Raw genomic sequence first — 23,141 nt, forward strand, 5'->3', positions numbered from 1 at the left:
AATGCTGAAATTGAGGGGCACGTGGGTGGCTCAGTCGGTTAAGCATCCAGCTCTTGGTTTCGGCTCAGGTGGTGATCTCAGGGTCATGAGATCGACCCCCATGTCAGGCTCCATGCTCAGTGAGGAGTCTGCTTGAGATTCTTTCCCCCTCTCATCCTCCTGCCCCTCCCCCTGCTTGCACACACACTCTCTCTCTCAAATAAATAAATTTTAAAAATCTTTTTAAAAAATAAATGGGGGTTGCCTGGGTGGCTCAGTCAGCTAAGCGCCTGCCTTCAGCTCGGGTCATGCTCCTGGAGTCCCAGGATCAAGCCCCATGTTGGGCACCCTACTCAGCAGGGAGTCTGCTTCTCCCTCTCCCTCTCCCTCTGGCCCTCCCCACTTGAGTTCTCTCTCTCTCTCACTCTCAAATAAATAAAATCTTTTTAAAAAAATAAATATAAATAAATATATAAGCAAGTGCTAAAATTGAAAAACATGTCATTTCCAGGCCTGTTTTCTGTCTGTGTAGAAGTGTTTTCCTGCTGATTTCCTCCATTTCCTTTGGCCTGGTGGCAGCCTGTGCTAGGCAGCGTTCAGCTCAGAACTGGTCTGTTACAAGGAGCAGCAGAACAAACTCAGAAGCCCCAGAATGTGACTTCACTTAGGAGAAGGTGTGATTCAAAGCTACTGAAGACCTGGGAATAACACATTTCTGCTTGAGTTTTAAATGACTGCTTTCATATTTTTAATTTACTAAGCAGCTACTGTAAAAGGTTCTGAACACTATCTTGAAGTTACCTTCTGGTTCAGGGAGCAATAGTTCATTTGGAAAATTAGAAAGTATCTGTTGGACTGGGAAATAACGCACCACTTTGTCTTGTCCATGTATATGCGCATTTTTAGCACCGATGTCATAATTGTCTTAAAAAATTGATGTCTGCTCACCGAACACAGGAGTTACTTACTTTTTGAATATTAATTAATACTGAATCAGCCTCAAACAGTTAAAGCAGGCTACGGTTTAAGTCAATAAACTATTGTTTCACCTTCTGAAAAACAGACAAGATTTTATTACGGTTTTCAAATAATGCACGCACATGGGGGAAAAAGGCAGAGAAGCTTCTAGAAACAATCTCCTCACCCAGAAATAACTAATGTTAGCTTTTGTGGTAATATCTTTCAGACTTTTTTCTTTTTTTGGTCCATACATTTGCTGCTTTTTCTGCATTTCTTTAAGGAATTGTGGAATAGTGCTTTATCATTTATAAGGTTTTAATGTATATATGTGCACATATGAGCCCTGAGAAAACCCTATTTACTTATGACGAAACTGAGGATTGGAAAGAATGTGTCTCGCCCAAGATCACAGAGTCAATCAGTGGTGGCATTTAAGTGGACCCTGGGACCGTCGGGCAGCTCTTCAGCCTGTATTTAAACCACAGATTAACAGCTGATTCCCTCGTGAGTCAAAGACAGTTTCGGATGACTTAGCCACTGATGAACAGGATCCCCACTTCGAGTTCCTCTCTTGCTCTGTGAGTGTGCTGCTTGGACGTGCTCTTCTCTTCAGCTGAAGCACCAGCAGAGCTGTTGTGAGGAAGTCCTCAAAAATACAGCAACCCCTCCGGGAACTCTGTAAAGCCCCTCGCTAAATACTGTGGCAGATGGGAAAAAAGGTACAAGACAGAGAATCCGTGCCATTCAAATATATTTGTGAGTCGCAGAAGGTTGTCTTAACCTATGGTACCAGGAAAGTACTAGAAATTAGACATTCTCTCAGCAAGAGTCGTTAGGGAAGGTTGAATAAACACAGTTTCATAGTATTGGAGTGTTTCCGAAACAGGTTTTAAAATTTTGTTTCTCAATACGATGAGAAGAGGCTGTGAAAAACAGCCTCAGAGGTGGACAGTCACCCGAAGTTGCTTGTGGTGCGGGTGCCGGTGCCAGTGTTGGGTTGGGAGGCCTTCTCCCTTCCCCCCACCGTGCTGCCACTCTGCATGCCAAAGGCCCAAGCCACGTTGCTCTTTGGACTCGTCCACATGTCTTCATATTCTCAGAAACCTGATTTTTTTTTTTTCATAATTTGAAGGCTTGACTTCCTGCCGCTCTCTTCTTCTTCACTGTTCTGCCAACATGTGACATTCAGGATGGATCTGGGTGTGTAATCCCACCTCGGAAGGCCAGGCTGTGAGCATCAGTAAGCCGGACGGTCTTCCCGAAAATGCTCATCCCGAAGCCAGCCCGTCGAGCTCGCCTTACCTTCCCGTGGACGTCTTTGCTCACCTTTCCTTACCTTCTTACCTCCTATTTTCCAGGCTTTACCCAAGGGGCTTTTCCCCTCCCTCGGCTTCATTTGCCCCTTTGTCTGTTTATTACTCCTTAAAGCTTTGTTTCGCTCCCGTGCCCCTTTCTTCAAAGACCAGTCTAAGTTCAAGTTAATGCTTTCTGAGACTCGGAAGCACTTTGCAGAGGCCAGCTCATGGTAGGCGACGGCGGGCACCATGGTGCCACCGGCACACTTCCTTTGGTTCCAGCCCAGGACTCGCACAAAGGAAAAATTGCGGAAGCCGAAAAATACAAAAGGGAGTACTCACGTTTCACACACCACAACTGTATGTCATCTATTAAAATAGTAACCAGCCTTTAAGATGAGAAAGGTTGACTCTCTGGTTTACTTCTTTTACCCTCAAAATGGGAGCAAATCGGGTGCACTGAGTGGCAGATTATGTGGTGAGACGTTCCTCTCCCGACAAATCCATATTTGCATTTCCCCTGGGGATTTAATGGAGTCCTTTTGTAGTTAATTAACTGTAAAATAAGAGAAAATCGGACAGTTGTCGAAGGAGGTGTCTTCACGATTTTCTGCTGGGGCTGGGTATATTGTATTTTATTTCTAATCAAAAGTCAAGAAACCATCCCTAAACTGGGTGAGAAGGAAATCCACACTCCCCAACCCGTCTTCTCTGATGTCGCTGCATATCCTGCAAGTGTTTTTATCAGAAACGTAAGCAGTGGGGTTGGCCCGTGGATAGCGGTAAGGCGTCTGAAGTGGTCCCGCTCCCGTTCCCTGAAACTCGGGATAAACTCCCTGTGGTTCTTTCCCAGCCGCTGCTTTCCTCTAACTTACGTGTTTCCCGTGCTTTTCCCTGCTCCGTGTCCAGGAGCCACAACTCACCATCTCGATTTGTCTCGTTTGCTTTCCGCATCTCTCGCTTCCTGTGCCCAGTTGAGCCCGTTGACGCCCGCCCTGCTGCCGACCGAGGACTGACCACCCGACCAGGTACAACGCGGTTCCCTTCTGCCTCCCGGCGTCTTATGCTTGCACTCGAGCCCCCGCCGTCCCCGCTCCTCCTTATGAGCCTCCCTCAACTGCAGATACCGAGAGAGAGGATTTGAAATGACCGTGGAAACCAGACTTCTCAGACATTCCCTTGGCTTCTCCTTACACTTTATTTTCCAATTTCCTATTGAAGAAATCTCTTTTTCTTTCTGAGCTTTCCTTTTCAAATAATGAAAGAGCCCTTCCAACTTAAGGGTTTGTTTGTTTGTTTGTTTTTCCTTTTTTTAACTGGAGAAGACTATCTAGATCTCTCTGTCCTCAAAAATGGAAAACCACACAGATGCACACTCTCTCTGGTGACAAAGTGGTTTCTGCTTTGAGCATCTCATCCTTCCTTCCTTGGTGTGCAGTCAGGTCCTCTTCTGACTGAATTGGGCTCAAACTCCAGTCAGTTTCTCACATAGATGTGACCCTAAATTTATCAAAATGGGACTACCTCTAGAGCCCAGAAGTATTTACATTTTCTCTCTCATGGGTTGTATGGACTTACTCTCCATGAGTAACTGAAACGACAGAAAGAATGTATGTGCATAGTTTTGTATACAAGTCTTTTCTTTTTTATACCACTTAAAATTTCCATTAACACTGAAATAGACACTTTTTTTTTAACAGTTTCTCCAGCATTAAAAGAAACGCACGTTTACCCTTTGTTCTATATTCAGCCTGTATCTCAAACTGTTTTAAAAATCAGTGTCACACCAAAACAGAAACACACCCAAGCCTGGTTTTTGACCTTGTGCACAACTCTGCCCAACGAATAGTACCCCTTGTTATCTGTGAATCAAAGGTGGTAGTTACTGAGTTGTGAGACAGCTGTGTATTCTAGATTTAACTCCACAAACAATGCATACCTTCCCGTATTTATTTTCTTCCTTATCCCTGTAATGGCTCTGTGCAAGAGTCAAGGACCAGGGAGTTCCCCTTGTTGGAGGATGTTAACACACGGAGGTCCCTGGTTCGGGTACAGTCCATAGCACGCCAAGAACAGACCCGACCCCTCGCACTGCCATTGCCAGCTCGAATCACTTCTGTCCCCAGACACAGTTCTAGATGAGAGCTCCGAATCCGCCTTGGGACATCTTCATGCCTCCGTGTGGTTGTTCACAGGGCGGCTGGGAGAGTGGCGTGACCGTCTTGACAGCTGCTCTCGCTCATTTTATGAATCTCTGCCTTTAGGGCTTTTCAGAGGAATTTAAATGATAGTAAGTCAGACAGAGTTCGGGCTCTCCTAATGTCTTCCTTACTGCCATTGTCATGCAAGTGAATTTTAAGAGCCTGCCATTGACACCCAGGTTGGTTCTCTGCTCCCGGTGGAGTTCAAGGGTGGAGTTCTAGGCTGAGGGTCGGTGGAGTTCAAGGGTGGAGTTCTAGGCTGAGGGTCGGTCCATTCTAACCAGGTAAGACCCCCCTCAGGATGGTCGTTTGCCTTGGGCCAATTTTTGTGGCAGTCTCTATTTTATTTTTAAGGAAGAGATGCTTTTCATCTACAAGAATAAAAAGTGAATTAGAAGCACTCTTTCAACCAATTTTATAAAGTTCCTCCATTGGGCCCCCTAGGCCAATGTGTTCTAATTGAAATATGGGGGAGGGGAGGTTGATACCACCAAAGTTGATTTTCCCCCCCTCTTTTAAGAAAATCTGACGTGAAAATAACTTCCATACATTTCTCTGAAACAGTCGGTTTTAAGGGAAGAGCTAGAAAGTAGTTAGAGGTGTTCTGTCTGGGGAAGAAGCCATCTGAAGTCTTTATTACAACCGTAACAATGTTTTAGCAACAGCAGTATTTCATTTTGGTATTTCACAAAGATCAATACATTAAATGCTGTGGTGGGTGGAAAGCAACGAAATGATAAAGTCCCTGTTCTCAGGAGCTTGAAATGTAACAGAAGGAACACACTTGGCATTTCTAAAAGAGGAGATGGAATTAGAGAGGCAGGGGAACGGGGGCCCACGTAAGGTGCAAACCAGGGCATCTGTGATGCGAGCAGACGAGGCACTCACCGGGGGTTAACCGAGGCGTGCTGGAGTTCAGCTTCGGGAAAGCTTTCAGAAGGTTTGAGTCCCATCCCCTGGTAAAGAAGAGGGAAGGGATTCAGAGATGAGGGTGTCCTAGACTCCGCCCTCTTTCTTGTACTGGGTAAGGCTAGGGCTTCCCCAATAAAAGAAGGGCCATAGGTAAGAAAGAAAGATCAGATCCGAAGTGAGGAAGATGCTAGTTTACGAGTAGCTCTGTTTGCTGGATGGGTAGTGAGGCCTCGTGCTCTCTCTCTGCTTACAGTCTGTCCCTCCAGCATTTGGACCAATTCCCTGCTGCTGTGCTTGTTAACATTAGTTTGGGTTCTTCCAACATCACAGGGTGGGAAACTGCGTCCTTGAGTTCAGTGTATATCGTTAGACTTCCCAAACCTAGAGAACCTTCCCAGGATTGTCGTAGCGTGTCATTCAGTTGATGGCATCGTTGCTAAATAATTGCTGCTGTCAGTCTGACACAAATAAAGAAAGGGTTTGTGTGTAATCATGGCGGAGGAAGGTGACTTCTCTTTGTCTTTCGTATCTGAAAACCCAGGGCAGGTCACTTTTAGAATGTAGTGTCAGGTATGGAAAGCATGTTATCAGTGGTGATTTCTGGGCTCAGTGGCCATTTCAAGTACTCCTCTGGCTTCGTTCCAGGGAGAAATGGGCTCTGAAGGTCAAGTTACACCATTGGACCAGAATAAAGAAGGAAAATACATTAGCAAGCTCTTCATGGGGAGAGGAAAGCTACTCCTTCCACTATAATTTATTAGCACCTTCTCCAGTCCTCACGAAGGAGACCCAAGTCCTTGACCCCAAGCCATGTGAAAGGTTTCATGAGGGACGTGCCTCCTTCCGCCCTCAAATGAACAACAGATTCTGCTCACTTACCGTGACAGAGAGACCTAGAGTCACACCAGGGCTTAGAAAGGCCTCTGATACCCTTAAGCAAAGGTCCCTATGAGGTATTTAAATCTACATATCACATTTCATCACATGCAATGTGAGCTTATTACCGTTATGTTTCCCTCTGTGCAAGCTTAGTAATTTTTCTTCCCTTTTAGTGAGATTTGCTTAATGTATAGAAAGTCTTTTCACTAAGTGATTGCCCATGCTATACAAAAATGAACTAGAAAGGTCTCTTTCTGCTGAAAGTCTCGTAGACTATTGAGCTACAATTAATTAGCGTTGTTCTGACTTCTTACATGAAGTTGAATTTTGGTTTGAGTACCAAAAGTATTTTCACTCTCCTTTCAGAAGTAATGTGGGCTTTTACAGTTTTGAGTAGAGAGCTCCTGGTTTTTTGAGGTAATTGTTGGTCGCATAAAACTAAAAGACTATTAAAGAGACTTTTCTTAATGTCTCAGAAATATAATTTTAACTGTTGCATTGCTAGATCCTGATGACAGCAAAAGGGTGATCTGTAAATAAATTACTGTGGTTATACCCCTGTCTCAGATTTAAAAGGGCCTATGGGAAGCTAAAAATACATAGCCAGTGAGGCATAACAGAACGTTAGTATCCCAGCCCAATAAGCATAGTGTCAGGAAGATTAGAGGTTAGAATGAGTTGAAAATCATGAGAAAATGCAAATGATTTCAATGCAAGAAAATAAAGAACAGAGAGCCCCATAGCTCTCGGGACAGGTCAGGGGTTGAGGGATGGTATAAGATGAGAAAGAAAGGGAAACTATCCCACTTTGTGTCTGTATTAGAGAGTGATCTTCTACAAGGAGGAATTAGAGCCCCAGGTAGATCAAGATGAAAAAAGAAAGCACTAGCTCCTTGTACTAATTTTCTGTTGCTAATGCAACAAATAATTCCATAACTTAGCGGCTTAAAACAACAAACATCTATTTTCTTACAATTATCAGGACGTCGGGCATGGATTAGCTGAGTGCTCCTGGCTCCGGGCCTCTCAGGAGGTTGCAATCCAGACATCCTCTAGAGCTGTAGCCATTTGAAGTTGAAGCTTGACTGTGGTGGGTCTGTTCCCAAGATGGCCCACTCACATGGCGGTTGGCAGGACACTGCCATATCTCATTATGGGAAACTTTTTGTAGGGCTGCTTGAGTGTCCTCGTGACATGGCTTTTTCAGACCATGATCTGAGAAAGAGAGTACGAAGGAAGCTGCAGACCTTTTTTGACCTAGACCGAGGATTCACCCACGATCACTTTCTCTTTCGTCTGTTCATTAGAAGCAAGGCACTCCATCCAGTCCACGCTCAAGAGAATGGAATTCAGTCCCACCTGTGGAAAGGAGGAGCAGTAACAGATTTGTGGATATATTTTAAATCTACGACACCTCTCTACCATGTCCAAGTCCTTGTGACCCAGACAGATTGTAGGCTAGGAGAACTGGAGGGTGAAATGGTAGAACCACTCTCCATGGTCTTTGAGGACCTCTGCAGGGCAGGAGAACTGGAAAGATGGGGAGAAGAGACTAGTTCCGCCAGACGGACAGCAGAGAAGATAAGGTGACAGTCTACAGGCCAGGTGTAGATTGATGTTGATCTCGGCTCTGTTTTCAGACGAGTTATTAAATGGAAGCTTTGTGAACGTTTGGACAAGGAGTCAGGGATCTGTCACAACCGGCAGGGGTGCCCACGGTCTTGTCAAATTATCCTCCTTTTTGTGTGAGCTGTGCTGTTAGATTGGCACATGGTGTGCTGTGGACGTTGTGCTTTTCAGTTTCAGCAAGGTGTGTGACAAGTTTCACGGCACCTGTGGATAAGACTGTAGGAGTGACAAGATAAAAAGCAAGAAATGAGGTCCTGTGGGAGCTGAAGGACCTGGTGACATGTAGTCAGAGCAAGGACCACCAGGAGCACGATGCCTTTCCTCAGGTGTCCGGTCTGTTCAAGGCTAAAAGGCAGAAGGGAAATTTCTGCTTGTTCTGCGTTGAATAGGTTCCAAGCGTAGATGCCTTGGGGGAACTGATTGGAGCTTGGTGTAAGGAAGACCGTCATTCTTGTAGGCAGAGCTGTCCGAAATGGAGGCAAACGGATAGATTTTTCTCCATTCACGCAGAACCTGACGGTTTGCCCTTTGGGTGACGTTACCGTAGAGGACGTGATTTTTAAAGGCTTTCTTGGAACACTGAAAAAATGAAGTTTAAATATTTTTTTAAAAAAGTCTTTCTCGTCCTGAAATTATAACTTTGGATATTTAAATGCTACAGCATGGAAACTGATTATTTCTATTTGGTGCTTTCATTTTTCTGTTTGAAAAATGGCTTTGTGTTTTGTTTTGTAGCTTCAAATCGATATTTGGAAAATGAAACTTATTGTAACAATTAGTGTAAGAATCATGTAGCAATTTATAGAGAAGGAAGAGTTAGTAAGTTATAAATTCTTAGTCCCACAGAAACATTTTCTAAAATTATGTACTGCAAGTCTTTATTCAGCAGATGAACCAATTATATTCTGTATCTATAACTAAGTCACCAAACTAAATAAATAATATGATTTTTACAATGCTTCACTGCATAGATACATGAACATAATTTATTTGTAATTGGAATGAAGCCCTAAAGTAGCAGTTTGATTCCACCAGGTAATTAGTACTCATTTTTTAAAGACTTTTATTATTTTTTCCAGAAGACTGAGAACACATGGGAAAAGACATAGAACAGGCTAAACAATAAGCCCCTAAAACAAACCAGTATATTCTGGGAACACATCCTTGCCAACTTCCCAACTAGCATTTAACTTCTGGGTTTCCCCCATTAAAAAAAAAAAAAAATATATATATATATATATACACACACACACACACACACACACACACACACATATATATATGTATGTATGTAAAATATATATATTTATATATTTTTATACAAAATTTATATTTTGTAATTTTATGTTTATATATTTTATATATATAACATGTGTTTAAAGGCAGTAGAAACTTTACCTTTGGATTTCTTTAATCTTTAAATTTTTTTTTTGCTTGAAATAGGTAGTGGTTAAGGGTTTAAATACAGGGTGTCAGTTTTCTTGAAGAAAGTCATTAAAATCTGCTTCCCCTCACTCCAGACGTAGAAAGGATGTTTTGGTAGCCTTTGTGTTACAGTGTTCATGTTTACAGAGAAAATGAATTGAGTGTCGTGCGTCCTTTAATGACGGCGTGATGCTTGTGGATTATCGCAGGTTCCGGGTTGACAAACATCAAGACGGAAGAGATCTCTGAGGTGAAGATGGACGCCGAGTTCCGACATGACTCGGGATATGAAGTTCATCATCAAAAATTGGTACGTAAAATGATTTACCTCTTCCTGCCTCTCGGTTTGTGTCGCCAGATGACCTGTTGACGCTTGTCCGTGCTGTGCCGGAAAGCCAGTGAGGGAAAGGATTAAAACAGGAATAAAGCACTTGCCTATAGGGGCCTCACGGATGCGTAAAGAAAAGAAAAAGAGGGTCTTTATAGAGTAGTTCTTTGCTTCTAAGACCACCCAGGGCTTAGAGTGGAATTAATGTGTATTCTAATATCCACTCTAGTTCAGTTCCCCTCTATTTTCTAGGAAGACGGGTTTCTAAGAGGTAGATTTGACGTTGGCATTTGTTACCTCTCTCTCTGTGCCACCGCACTGCTCCCTCTGCCCTTGCTTCCTGTCCCTTCCCCAAAGCCCACGTTTTAAGTTCTCCTGCAGGGGTAGGATCTTTGGGTTTCTGCCAAGGTGGGTGGAGGCGGGGGGGGGGGGGGTGGGGGGGGTGGGGGGGTGGGGAGGTGAGCTGGACTCCGTGATGTTCCCAGCAGTGCTGCTCACTGAAAGATTTGGGCAAGGAAGACGGCAGCTTCCTTTTTGGACAGAGTCTCCTCCCACCCCCTGTTGTTTCCCCCGAATGTTAAAATCAGGGTAAATCAAAGGGAAGCACCATCCCCTTTGCAGGCAGCGCCTATAGTTATATAAAAGCTTTTACCAGACGCTTCGGATAAATAAAATCCTGCATTATGTTAGGGTTTCTTTCGTCTTATCAGTAAGCATAGTAAGGGGGTTAAGTTAATGAAGAAGACAATTTCATTGCGCATTCAGTAGTCAACAAAAAAATGGTACTAAAACCAGTAATAATAATATTGAGACATGCTCGCTCTCAGGCACTTGTCGTGCACGCGGGGCGGGGCAGGGCAGGGCGGGGCCACAGGCGTGCTCTTTCTTTTTCAAGGGAGAGAATATCTTTCTAATATTCGTCAACGTAATTTATAAATCCAAGTAGTAAATTCCAGAAGAAACGCCTGTGAAAATGCCTCTTTTCACTCTAAATAATGGGAGCAAATCCAAAACGGGCGTGTGACTCAGATTTGCAGTTCAGCTCCCATAATCTTTTCCGTACAAGAACATTTCGGTTTTCTGAAGCATGGTTTTCCCTGGCAGGTTAATCCCGTCTCCGTTATTATGAAATCAGGGGCAGTCTTGATCTGCCTGGTGCCGAAGAGGTTAAAAAAGTCTGGGGGAGCCGCTGGAGGGTTGGGGGCTGGTGGGGCACAGAGCTGAAGATTAATGTGTAGATTTGCGCTTTCTGGGGCCCGTGTCCTACACGAACTCCTGTAATGCGACAGTGACTAATGGCAGCAGCAGCAATTAGGGGAATCAGCTCCCTCTACTGAGCTAGTTGATAAGATAATGTACTATAATTAGTACAATGAATATTACAAAATTACAGTATTTTCTTAAAGGCATAGGAAGATGTCCAGACTCGCATTTATTCCTGATTACCTCACATTTTTATCATTAGCTAATTAATGATTTGCTTTTTATAAATACGTTGAGCTAGCATATTTGTTGAGAAAAGGGAATAATTATGAACAGTTTCTCATTTTGCTGCAAATAGACCCTGAGTAAGACTCTTGGAAATTGGCTCTTTTTGCTGTATTTTATATTGCCTTTTCAGATCTCTAGGATGTTCGTTGTCACTGTGGAAAATCGATTCCTGTGTTGAGAGTAGACTGAGAATTCTCTAGGGAGCTGTTTTCATTAATTTCTGTGATAAAGGTGGTATATGTTTAGTAGCAGTTAGGCCCGGTGGTCTGGCAGAAGATCGTCTCTTTACATAATAGGATTATAAAAGGTGCAGCATGTTTTTGTAATTCCAGTTAGGTGGGTGAGGTTGGGAAATAGTGACTTGCTTTTACAGACAGCGTGAAGGAATGTTGAGCGCTGTGTGGCGAGGTTACCAGACTGACTAAATATCCGTGACCATGTTGACGTTCAGTTCAAACAAACAGCAGGAATAAAACAGCAGGTTGAGTTGGGGTTCTGGAGAAAACAGTAAGCAAGCAGGAGTTCTGTGTGACCATTAAAATTCTTCTCTCATTGCCTACTACTTCTTCCCTTTGAAAAAACTCTCTTTTAAGCATTATGCTTCTCGGGGTTCAGTACTGTCCTATTGAGTGTCTGTGGCTAGAAGTAGGTAACAAGTGTCTTTTTTCTTCGGATGAACTCCTTCGTCTCAGGTGCTTTATTCCCATGTATTAATGTCCCTCCGAGGAAATTAGGACATCTGTGGATTTGAAAAGCACCTAAAGCGGACTGGTCACGCATTGTCTCTTCCAGTGACCTCTTTTCAAAACCATGATCCATGCCTTTCCAGCCTTCGGTAGATCCCCACCCCACCTCTCCCCAGATGTCCCACCTGTCGGAGGGTTTCAGGTTCCTCTTGGCTACTGTTTTGCCTTTCTAGGGCCATGGGGGGTGGGGGGGAGTGGGGTAGAAAGTAGATTTCCCAGAACTGGGGAAGCCACATATTGTACATTGCCCTATAGGTGTCATTATTAGTAGCTAGAATGTGTGGGGTTTTTTTGGAAGTATGCACCAAATAATGGAATGGCCACCAACTCAAACTTAACAGCGTAAGGTGGACACTGAGATTCTTCACCTGCCCTGCCTAGCTGTCTCCTGCAATTGCAATCCTTTCCCTTGATTTGTTTTCAAGGTGTTCTTTGCAGAAGATGTGGGTTCAAACAAAGGTGCCATCATTGGACTCATGGTGGGCGGTGTTGTCATAGCAACAGTGATCGTCATCACCTTGGTGATGCTGAAGAAGAAACAGTACACGTCCATTCATCACGGTGTGGTGGAGGTAGGTAAATGCGGCTGCGTGTTTGCAAGCAGGGGTTAAAGAAAGACTACGCGGCAGATTTTGCTTGGCATTAAACTAAGAATCATCTAAGTATCTCTTCTTGGGGGGAAAAAAATCTAGATTCCTGCATGGTGCTCAAGTTTGGCAGCTGTTTTCTTCTTTTGGCTTTCATTCATTCTGACTTAGAAATACTGTGATCCAGGCGTTGGGTTGTACACCACTCCCTCAGCTTCTTAGACTTTGTACTGAAATGTCAAAATAATACTAATGATGATGCCTGGCTTAAAGATATTGTGATTACCCTAGAACATTTAAAAGAAAAGAAAAAAAACTACAAGTTGGAAATGAAAAGGAAGGTAGAAGTCTGCTACCAAAAAAAACCCTAAAACCTAAAAAACACCTGAACTCATTTATTCCCTCTGGGGGGGTGTGGGCCTTAAAGAGTCTGACTTACAAGTAAAAGCAGGTAGCAGCAATTAATGGTAATTTTCAGGGAAGAGTTTCACAGAAAATCACATGACACCAAACAGCTGAGCAGAGCTTACAGGGTTTTCTGGATGTTTAGCCCATTACCCTGCGCTTCTACCTGAAATATCTTCATTCACGGCGGTTAGTGCGGTCACACTGGAGGTGGAGAGAAGATTCACCAAGTGACCATCACAGTTACTGTACAATGACACTTCAGGATTTTGTCCCCATAGGCCAACACGTGACTAACATGAGCGTGTACAGCGCAGACGCTGTGGGTTACCCCAACAAAATGGAGTAGCTACAGGATTGAAATATGACTTTTTAAACCCATGATACAAAATACTGAAATAGAAAGTTTACGGATAAGTTCTTACGCATTTTTTTTTAAGGTTTTATTTTTAAGTAATCTCTACACCCAATGTAGGGCTCGAACTCACAATCCCAAGATCAAGAGTTGCATGTGCCACTGACCGAGCCAGCCAGGTGCATTTAAAATGCAGTTCTGGTGTTGGGCCTGGGTTGCAGGGGGGCGGGTAATCCTCAAAGTGTATGTAATTTTCTAGGAAACTATTAGAGAAAGTGAATCTTGAGATTCACTTGAGAAATACTAGCATTTTTAGAGGTGAAAGAGATCTCAGTGATCAGTCAAATTGATCTTTTCATTTTGTAGATGGGAAAACAGACCCAGACAGAAATGTTCACCTACTGTCAAACTAAATAAGGCCAAGGTCCAAATACAGATTGTCCCCTAGCCTATCCGTTGTTTCTTCCACCAGAGAGAAATCCATCCAACTTCTCACTAACCCCAGAGACATGTGCTGCACACCATTCTCGATCAGAGAAGGGCAGGTCAGCATTAAATGAGTTAAATGTCTGGCAGGGCCAGAAACCTCATTACAGTCAGCACTTACCATTCTCCTGGCTGCTTGTTTATGGGATCTGCTGATGGAAATTGGTTTTGAGTCTTCTTTTCCCTGTCCAGACTGGAGTGGCCATGCTGGGAGTGGTGAGGTGTGACAGAACAAGATAGATGACTGACAGACTAGCCTGTGGGCACATCAAATAAGCAATGACAACATCAGCGATTCTGGGGTACTCCTGTTCTGATAATAGTACTTCTGAGCCTGTGTCCTTTGAGACAGGGGGAGATGTAGCCTTGTTAGCATCAGTTTACTTCATTTCTACTCAAAACATTTTTTTTTCATGTCATGTTTGGAAAAAAAAGAAAAATGTTTTTATACTTGAATAATTTAAAAGCCCCTTTTACTAAAATTAACAAGTTGGGAAAAACAGACGTTGGCGAGGATGTGGAGAAAAGGGAACCGTCGTGCACCGTTGGTGGGAATGCAAGCTGGTGCAGCCACTCTGGAAAACAGTACGGAGGCTCCTCAAAAAGTTGAAAATGGAGCTACCCTAAGACCCAGCAATTGCACTACTGGGTATTTACCCTAAAGATACAGATGTAGTGATCTGAAGGCGCACATGAACCCCAATATTTATAGCAGCAATGTCCACAGTAAGCAAACTGTGGAAAGAGCCCCGATGTCCATCAACAGATGAATGGATAAAGAAGATGTGGTGTATATATATACAATGGAGTATCAGCCATCGAAAAGAATGAAATCTTGTCATTTGTAACGACGTGGATGGAACTGGAGGGTATTGTGCTAAGCGAAATAAGTCAGTCAGAGAAAGACTATTACCATGTGATTTCACTCATATGTGGAATTTAAGAAACAAAACAGAGGATCATAGGGGAAGAGAGGAAAAAATAAAACAAGACAAAACCAGAGAGGGAGACAAACCATAAGAGACTCTAAATCATAGGAAACAAAAGGAGGGTTGCTGGAGGGGAGGAGGGTACCCGGGGATGGGATAACTGGGTGATGGGCGTTCAGGAGGGCACATGATGTAATGAGCACTGGGTGTGATATAGGACTGTTGAATCACTGACCTCTACCTCTGAAACTAATAATACATTATATGTTAACTGAATTTTAAAAAAAAAAAAGAATGCTCGCTCTTTCAGAAAAAAAAAAAAAAACTCTTCATTTCTTTAATCTATTGTATGAGTGTTGTTTTTTTAACTGAATACAGTTGACATACAATGTTCTGTTTCAGGTGTACAACACAGTGGTTTGACGACTCTGTGTTACACAGTGCTCAGCCCAATAAGTGTAGTCGCTGTCTGTCACCAGTCATTGTATGTTTTAATGGCCTCAGACTGACGAATCTACCCAGGAAGCATCATCCTTTTTATCAAGTCAAGTTCCTGTTTGGGGTACCAGAGTGCAAAAAGCCTATATTGGTCTGCTAGAGCTGCCATTACCACGTCCCAGACTGGGTGGCTTAAACTGTGGAAATGTATTTCCTCAGAGTTCTGGAAGCTACAAGTCTGAGATTAGTGCATCAGTGGGTTTGGTTTTCCTCTGAGGCCTCCCTCCTCATGTAGGTGGCCTTCATGTCATCTTTTCTCTGTGCGTGTCTGTGTCCTAATCTCCTCTTCCTGTAAGGACACCAGTATTGTTGGATTAGGGTCTACCCCAATGATCTCATTTAACCTCAGTTACTACTTTATAGACCCTGTCTCCAAATACAGTCATGCTGTGAGGCACTGTGGGGGAGGACTTTAACCTAGGAATTTGGTGAGGACACAGTTCAGCCTGTAACAGCCCAGGGATGCTGGGGAGAAAAGCAAGGTCTCTCAAGGGGACTCTCTGCCACGGTTGTGCATGAGACTTACCAGCTACTTATTTAAAAGGTCCCAGCCCAGACCTAAGGAAACAATTTCCAAATGGGCTTAGAATCTTAGTGTTGAAGATTTTCCGGCTGAATAGGACATGTATTCATGTTTGAGAATCACTGATCTCCTTCCTTTCAGTCACTGATCTGGGTGTAGAAGATCGTATCTCTTGTCCACAAGACAAGACCTCTAAGTACCTTTGTTCTCTCGATAAGAGAACTAGCTACCTTTGTAATTTTTTTAAAGATTTTATGTATTTATTTTAGAGAGAGAGCATGAGTCGAGGGAGGAGTGGGGGGAGAAGGACAAGCAGACCCCATGGTGAGCCGGGAGCTGGAGGCGAGGTTTGATCTCAAGACCCCGAGACCATGACCCAAGCCGAAACCAAGAGTCCGAGGCTTAACCTGTGGAGCCGTCCGGGCACCCTGAGAACTAGTAACCCTTTAAGCCTCATTACAGCCACCTAGGTTGTAAGTTTCTTGTGGTTAGTCACCAAGAAGAGTCTCCTTGGATTTGGGATGTCAGAGAATAAGTTGACACTTTAACCCAGATTCGGGGTGGGGGGAGAAAATTCATTTTGAGGCGAGGAGGCATCCTTGAGGGAGCAGAACTGCAGGGAGACAGCTGTTCAGCTCTTCTCTTGATGCTCGCTACTTAAGAGCATCGAGAAACCTCTCCAGAGTGAGTGCCCTCCTTGTACGGTGTTGCTTCTCCTTATTTCTTCTCACCTCCTCTTCCTTGAAAGTGCAGGTGTTGTCAAGAGCCTGAAAACAACCCCCCTCCTCCCTCTCCAGGCCTTCCTTTTTCTCCCTTCCAGAAGCATCCCTGTGCACAGTTCCGTGTCGAGCAGCGTAGGGCAGCGCCGGGCAGCGCCAGACCAGGACGTCACCCAAGGTGCCCTTCGCCATCCCCGCCGTCGGGAAGCTTATGGTCGGGCCGGGGTGGGTGAACGTGGACAGGCAGAGCTGCAGCCCACGGCAGCACCGAGGCCGTCTCACCTGGCGCAGGTGGCGTCGGGTGCTGTGGGGTTTCAAGGCACCATTTCTCCGAGGGCAGAGCAGCGTCTGCCCCGAATGGACTTGGTCCTCCCCCGGACGTGGTCTGCCCATCTCAGCAGACCTTCCCACTCAGGGCCCCGGGAATAAGCTTAGGCCCAGCTCTGGCTCGCCTGCTTCATTAGTGAGTAACCCTCCTTCACTGAGAACAAATAAATGAGCATTTCCAGTTAGACTGGCCTGCGTCTGTCAGGGCGGAACGCTGTCCCGCTTCACACCATCAATGCGTGAAGAAACGATGAGAGCCTCGGTCTCCAAAACTCCCTTCTCAGAGCGGAAGATGCCTGCAGGAGATCACAGAGACGTGGAAATGACAGGGAGCCTAGTATTTTTATTAATAGAGCTGTTACCAGTCGGAAATTAGCAGGTGCCGGTTTTTGTTTATAAAAATTAAGCAGTGAACATTGTTGTAATGATTTGCTTAGCCGTAAGGCCAGAGGTTCACCCCGTAAGCCATTAGCCAGCCACGCTCCTCAAGGAGATGACTGTGCCTTGTCGGTATCTCAGGCAGTGATATGACAGCCCTTTGTTCCACTGTGTCACCCAGGTGCCCACCGTCTCTGGTGGCTGAGGGTCCCAGCGCCAGCTGACTGATCCCAACTGCTCCTGCTTTCATAAAGTCCTGCCCTGTCCTCCGACCCCGGGTGGTCGTTGATGTCATTCTTCTACACTGATGTCGATTGACACTGGATAGTTCAAAATGCATATTATGCATATTGTAGCTCTTCCCACCACTCCTCCTAAATGGAGACCTCCCCTTTAATTAGGGGACTGGAGGGGACAAGACGAAGGTTTAAAGGTTACAGACTGGCAGCGAGGAGTCATTGAGGCCTGGAGATCTAATGTGCAGCATAATGAATATAATCCCCAATACTGTATTGTAATCAAACTTGCTAAGAGACTAGAACTTAATTATTCCAAACACTAATAAGAAAGGATAAGAATGGTAGGGAGAGGGTGGTGGGGTTATGGACATTGAGGAGGTATGGGCTATGATGAGTGCTGTGAAGTGTGTAAACCTGGTGATTCACAGACCTGTACCCCTGGGGCTAATAATACATTGTATGTTAACTTTTTAAAAAAAGGATAAGAACGGATAATTCTCTGACCTGATAGAGGTGCTAATTATCACTATAATGACAAGCATATTACAGTGTGTAACTGTATCAAGTTAACAGGTTGTATACCCTAATTTACATAATGTTATATGCCAGATATATCTCCGTAACAAAAAAAAATTAGGGGGGGCTGGCACAAAATCTCTTTATTATAAGATATAAAAAAGTTTTTCCATACATGGGTCTGGTAACTGTACCATCAGAACTCTGCCATCCCTCATCCCCCTTACTAGCCATCTGATTAATGATCCGAATAAGAAGAGAGGTGCCAGTTAGCTTTTTATGGAGTTACAGCGTATGACTTTCCCTGATGAAGGTGCCATCCTCCTAATAACATGATAAAAATACGTCCTGAGCGGCCCTTTCTTCCTCACGAGAACCTGACCCACCAGGATGGAGGTACCGAGCCACCACTGACGTGGGTGTTGCGGAGCAGTTGGACGGAACGGTCAGGTTGAGTGGGAAGCAGAGGTACAAGAAAGCGTGGCTGGACCCAGAACCTCTTGTGGCTGGAAGCAAACAGCAGGAAGAGACATTGGAAGATCAGAGAAAAGCATCAGGGATCAACGACGATGATGGCACAGCAAAAGAATCCGTTCCCTGCTGAAAGGTCACAGAACACGGGTAGCAAACATAAGCGAACCCCTTATAAGGAGATGAAATGACAGTTGAGAAAATGAAGCTAGACGCGACTGACCACAAAAGCCAACACCGGGGGCTTAGAGGAGGGATAAACGACTAGCTTGAAAACCTGGTTAATGTCTGCTTTGCTCTCCTTCCCGCTGCATGAACTCCCTGGATGTTCTTACCCTCCACTGTGGTTATGTGTTAAGTCACCGTGCTTTATCTTCTTCTCCTTCCCTTGTCCACCTACGTGACCTGGAATGGACTATCTTGGGCGTCAGGACTCTGTGGTTCTGCGCAGCTCAGTGTCATGCATGAAAGGGATGCCCAGTAACACGCATCCTGCTGGTTATTCTACATAATAAAATTGAAATGTGGATTTTCCCCGCTTACTACTCCCACACTAGAGACGATACGATACGGAGGAACTAGAAACTGAGGAGACCCGGGTAGAATTTCATCTCTGCAGTCTTGACAGTTGAGTTGTGAATTCCTCTGGATATAGTGAAGGCATAAGGGTTGAAGCCAGGCCAGAGAGCAGTGCAGAGGGTCCCAGGGTCTCCCATGAAGACACAGTGCCCAGAACCTAGAGCCGGAAGAAGACTTAGAACCAGTTATTGATGCGACTTAACCCAGAAATTCAGGAGAGGGGGCGTGTGCAGAGGTGGTGTGCGTGTGTGTTTTTGCCTCAGCAAGTGGTAGGTGGTCCTGCCTGGTGGGTAGATGGGGATTCTCTCCCCATCTTCATTGTTCCCTCATTCCTTCCAGAACAGTCATCACGGGCTCCAGCTTCCCCCGACTCTGCTTTAAGGGAAACCATACTGAGGTGTTCATGCCAAGGCCCTGCCTGCACCGTAGTGGGCCAGCCCCCACGTGGTGGTCCCCACCAGTGCAGTAGCTTAGCCTTGGAGGACCTAACCTTGAGTCCCGCCAGGGAGGAAGGCTCCCCCTTACCTGATACTCTACCTTTAGTGGTAGGTTTATCTGTGGATGTGAGCACTCAGTGTTACACCTTGAGCCTTCAAGGGGCTCAGGATAAAGAGATAACAACCCAAACTCCTTGGGCGCCATTTTGTTAAAATCCTCCCTCCTCCTGAAGGCTCCTAAGCCCTCTAAGGTCTGAGGGCTCGGCCTCCCCGCTGCAGGCAGGCGAGGCTTGAGCCGCCCTCCCAGCAGCAAAAGATAATAAAAATTAGCAGGTGGAAAAGGGCCAAGAAGGCAGGAACCTTCGACGCCTGCATTCCACGCCCGCCTCCCACGCCCGCCTCAGCGTCCCATTTCTGGCTGGACTGTTTTAAGCATTTGGCTTTGGCCTTTGAAGAAGAGATAAACGATTAAGTTGCCAGGTGTCCCCCTGACCTTGATGAATGCAGATGACAGCTGACAGCCAGGGCGAGGGTTGGTGTGTTCCTGGAGGACATACAGGCATGATATTCTAACAGTCACACGGTGTATTTTTTCTGTACTCGGAAACATGGCAGCTTTGCAAAGCTGGACCTCCTCAGTGAGACTTTTTTTTTTTATCTTGACACTATTTGAAATATCAGTTAAAAGGCGTCACAAATAAAAAGAGGCCCAGGTTCGTATGGCCCCAGTGCCACAGACAGGCTGTTTCGCAGAGTCGCAGAGTGGATGAAATCTCTCATTACTGGTGCTCATCTATAGTGACGGCGTTGGAACCGACAAGTCCGTGGCTAATTACACAGTGGCCAATTAAAGCACGGTGACCTCATTTGTTGACAACGCAGCAGGTCAAAGGAAGAGGAGGGATAAGAAAAAACATGAGTGATGATTCCCATAAGGAGGGCAGAGCAGGATGCACAGTGTCCTCTGAGCACCGACGTGGCTGGAGATGGTTGGTGGCTTTGTCCCCGGTGGGGGGGGGCGGGGGAGGATGCCCGGGCCTGTTGCTGGGGGGACATGAGGAGCCGCCGCAGAGGGGCAGCTCTGACAAGCCGCGGAACAGGAGCGCTCTGGGGCTGGGAACTCGGAAACCGGGCACGGAGCGGGCAGTCTGCGGGAGCTGCCGTCTTCCCGTCCCGGCTGCTCTGGGCTTAGCCGACGGGGTGATTCCAAGTCCCGCTCGCGAGGTGGAATAACGAACCTCAACTTTCGGTTCATTCAGCAAAGAGTTGTGAACTTCCTCTCTGAATTCTGTGCGGTGTGCGTGGTGCAGCAGGTCTACCAGAGACGTGAGCAGCCGCTCCCCACGTGCACCTTGCCGGATGCACAGAGAGCAAATACCCCTTTCCGGCCCTGTCCTAACCGGGACTCCGGCGGGGCAGGGGCATGGCCAGGTCACAGCTGCTGGCCTGATCCTAAACACGGAGCACGTCAACGCAGAGGGTCTGTGCAGGACATTCTGCTACAGTCTTAGTACTCAGTTTTTTTAAAATAATTTTTGTGTGTGTGTGTGTGTGTACACATATATGTATATGTGTATATATACACACATACATATGTATGTATATATAAAAATTATATATGTATATACACGTATGTACATATCTTGTGTGTGTATATATGTGTATAATCTAGAACAGTATATTTGAATATTTTCCTTTTTTTCTTGCCACATGGCCCCTTTGATATATTAGGTCATCATTTTAATTAAAAGGTTCTCAGGCCTCTTGGCATATTAGATTTCGTGAAAGCAGGGACAAATTAAAATGAGTGTGGAAAGATCATCGGCCGTCTAGATTTATTTAAGCGTCTGCCCATATACTTCGCTCCCTCTCCATGATGCTCTTGGATTTTTTTTTTCCAACTTACCACCACACTTTCAAGTAAAACAGTTTTCCATTGTGGCCTTTTGGTCCCTTAGTGAGCCAACAGGGAAGAAAAAAGTATTTATTGCGCTGAATGTATCCAGTTACCCGAAGTGGGGGGAGCAACCAGTGAGCGCTCCGCTAGCAGAGCCAGCTCGGCCAGGTTTTCGGCGCCACCTGGTGGCCAGATGGAGCATCTACGTAACCGGTTGGTCACAGGCGTCCTGCTCCGAGGGGTCACAGTGGGAAGGAAAGAAGCTTACCGTGCTCCTTATTTTACCTTTCCCCCTGTGCGCTTTCAAAAGATCGATTTTTTTTTTTAATCATGTTTCCTCACCCTTGCTTTTCAGGTTGACGCTGCTGTGACCCCAGAGGAGCGCCACCTCTCCAAGATGCAGCAGAATGGCTATGAAAATCCAACTTACAAGTTCTTTGAGCAGATGCAGAACTAGACCCCCGCGACAGCAGCCTCTGAAGTCGGACAGCAAAACCATTGCTTCACTACCCATCGGTGTTCATTTATAGAATAATGTGGAAAGAAACAAGCCCTTCTGTTTTATGAGTTACTCATCGCCTTTCAACCGCTGTGCTATAACACAAGTAGATGCCTGAACTTGAATTAATATACAAATCAGCAATGTATTCTCTCTCTTTACATTTTGGTCTCTACATTATTAATGGGTTTTGTGTACTGTAAAGAACTTAGCTGTATCGAACTAGTGCATGAATAGATTCTCTCCTGATTATTTATCACGTAGCCCCTTAGCCAGTTGTATATTATTCTTGTGGTTTGTGACCCAATTAAGTCCTACTTGAAATATGCTTTAAGAATCGATGGGGGATGCTTCGTGTGAACGTGGGAGTGTCGCTGCTTCTCTTGCCTAAGTATTCTTTTCCTGATCACTATGCATTCTAAAGTTGAGCATTTTTAAGTATTCCAAATGATCTAGAGGATTTTTTTTCCATGATTGCATTTTACTGTACAGATTGCTGCTTCTGCTAGATTTGTGATATAGGAATTACGAGGATACACATTTATTTCTTTGTGCCTGTTTTATGTGCACACATTAGGCATTGAGAATTGAAACTTTTTTGTCCATGTACCTTTGGATCTTTGATAAAGAATCCCTGTTCATTGTAAGCACTTTTACGGGTGGGGGTGGGTGGGGGGAGGGAGTGCTCTGCTGGTCTCAAATTACCAGGAATTCTCCCAAAAAATTTTCTGCAGGATGATTGTACAGAATCATTGCTTATGACCATGATAGCTTTCTACACTGTATTACATAAATAAATTAAATAAAATCACCCTGGGCAAGAGTTTTTTCTTTAAAGGATAACTAGGGACATGAAATATTCAGAGTCATTTGAGGGGAAGAAGAAGAGGCAGATGCAGTTTCTTTTAACCCGTCTACAACATTTTATTTATGACAGCGGAAGAAAGTCAAAGGGGAAGGCCTGCCTGGACAGACCCTTTAAGATTTGTCTTCAATTTGTATAAAACGGTGTTTTCATGTAAATAAATACATTCTTGGAGGAGCACCCTTGTGCCGATGTGAATGATTCCTGGTAACCAAGCGCTGAGCACGTAGCCCCCCCGAGACTGGTGAGAAAGCTAACGTAATCTAACCCCAGAGGTCCACACCTCTGTATCTTAACTACGAGTCTGAGTCGAAAATCAGGGCCAACGTGCATCTTCCCGTGCTAGTCAAATGCCTCCTTGACCTAACTCAGTTTCTAACTTGGTTCCGAGTATTTTGTGGCCGTACCTCGGTCCTCAGGTTTGTCCCTGTCCTCATCTGATCGGACTGCCAGAACAAAATACCACGGACCCGGTGGCTTATAAACAACCGAAATTTCCTTTTCCCAGTTCTGGATATCAGCAGTCCAGGGTCAAGGTGCCAGCCTGGTCGTGTGGGGCCCTTTCAGGTTGCAGATTTCACACTGT

The 23,141-nt window shown here is 45.0% G+C and overlaps 1 protein-coding gene across 7 annotated transcripts in view; it reads left to right on the top strand.

The window, feature by feature from the left end:
• APP (amyloid beta precursor protein) overlaps positions 1–22,734 on the top strand; it is a 275,938-nt gene extending 253,204 nt beyond the window's left edge. For 4 of the 7 annotated variants that reach the window (XM_080809147.1, XM_080809149.1, XM_080809151.1 and 1 more), the window contains 4 exons: positions 3,209–3,262; positions 9,490–9,590; positions 12,271–12,417; positions 21,547–22,734. In XM_080809147.1, coding sequence (XP_080665273.1) covers positions 3,209–3,262; positions 9,490–9,590; positions 12,271–12,417; positions 21,547–21,648 — 404 coding nt within the window. In that variant the 3' untranslated portion in view covers positions 21,649–22,734. The remainder of the gene's footprint in view (positions 1–3,208; positions 3,263–9,489; positions 9,591–12,270; positions 12,418–21,546) is intronic. The other 3 variants (XM_080809148.1, XM_080809150.1, XM_080809153.1) reach the window with 1 other exon arrangement.
• The last annotated feature ends 407 nt before the right edge of the window (positions 22,735–23,141 follow it).

This window comes from Martes martes (genome assembly GCF_963455335.1).
Source record: "Martes martes genome assembly, chromosome: 1".
Classification (NCBI taxonomy): domain Eukaryota; kingdom Metazoa; phylum Chordata; class Mammalia; order Carnivora; family Mustelidae; genus Martes; species Martes martes.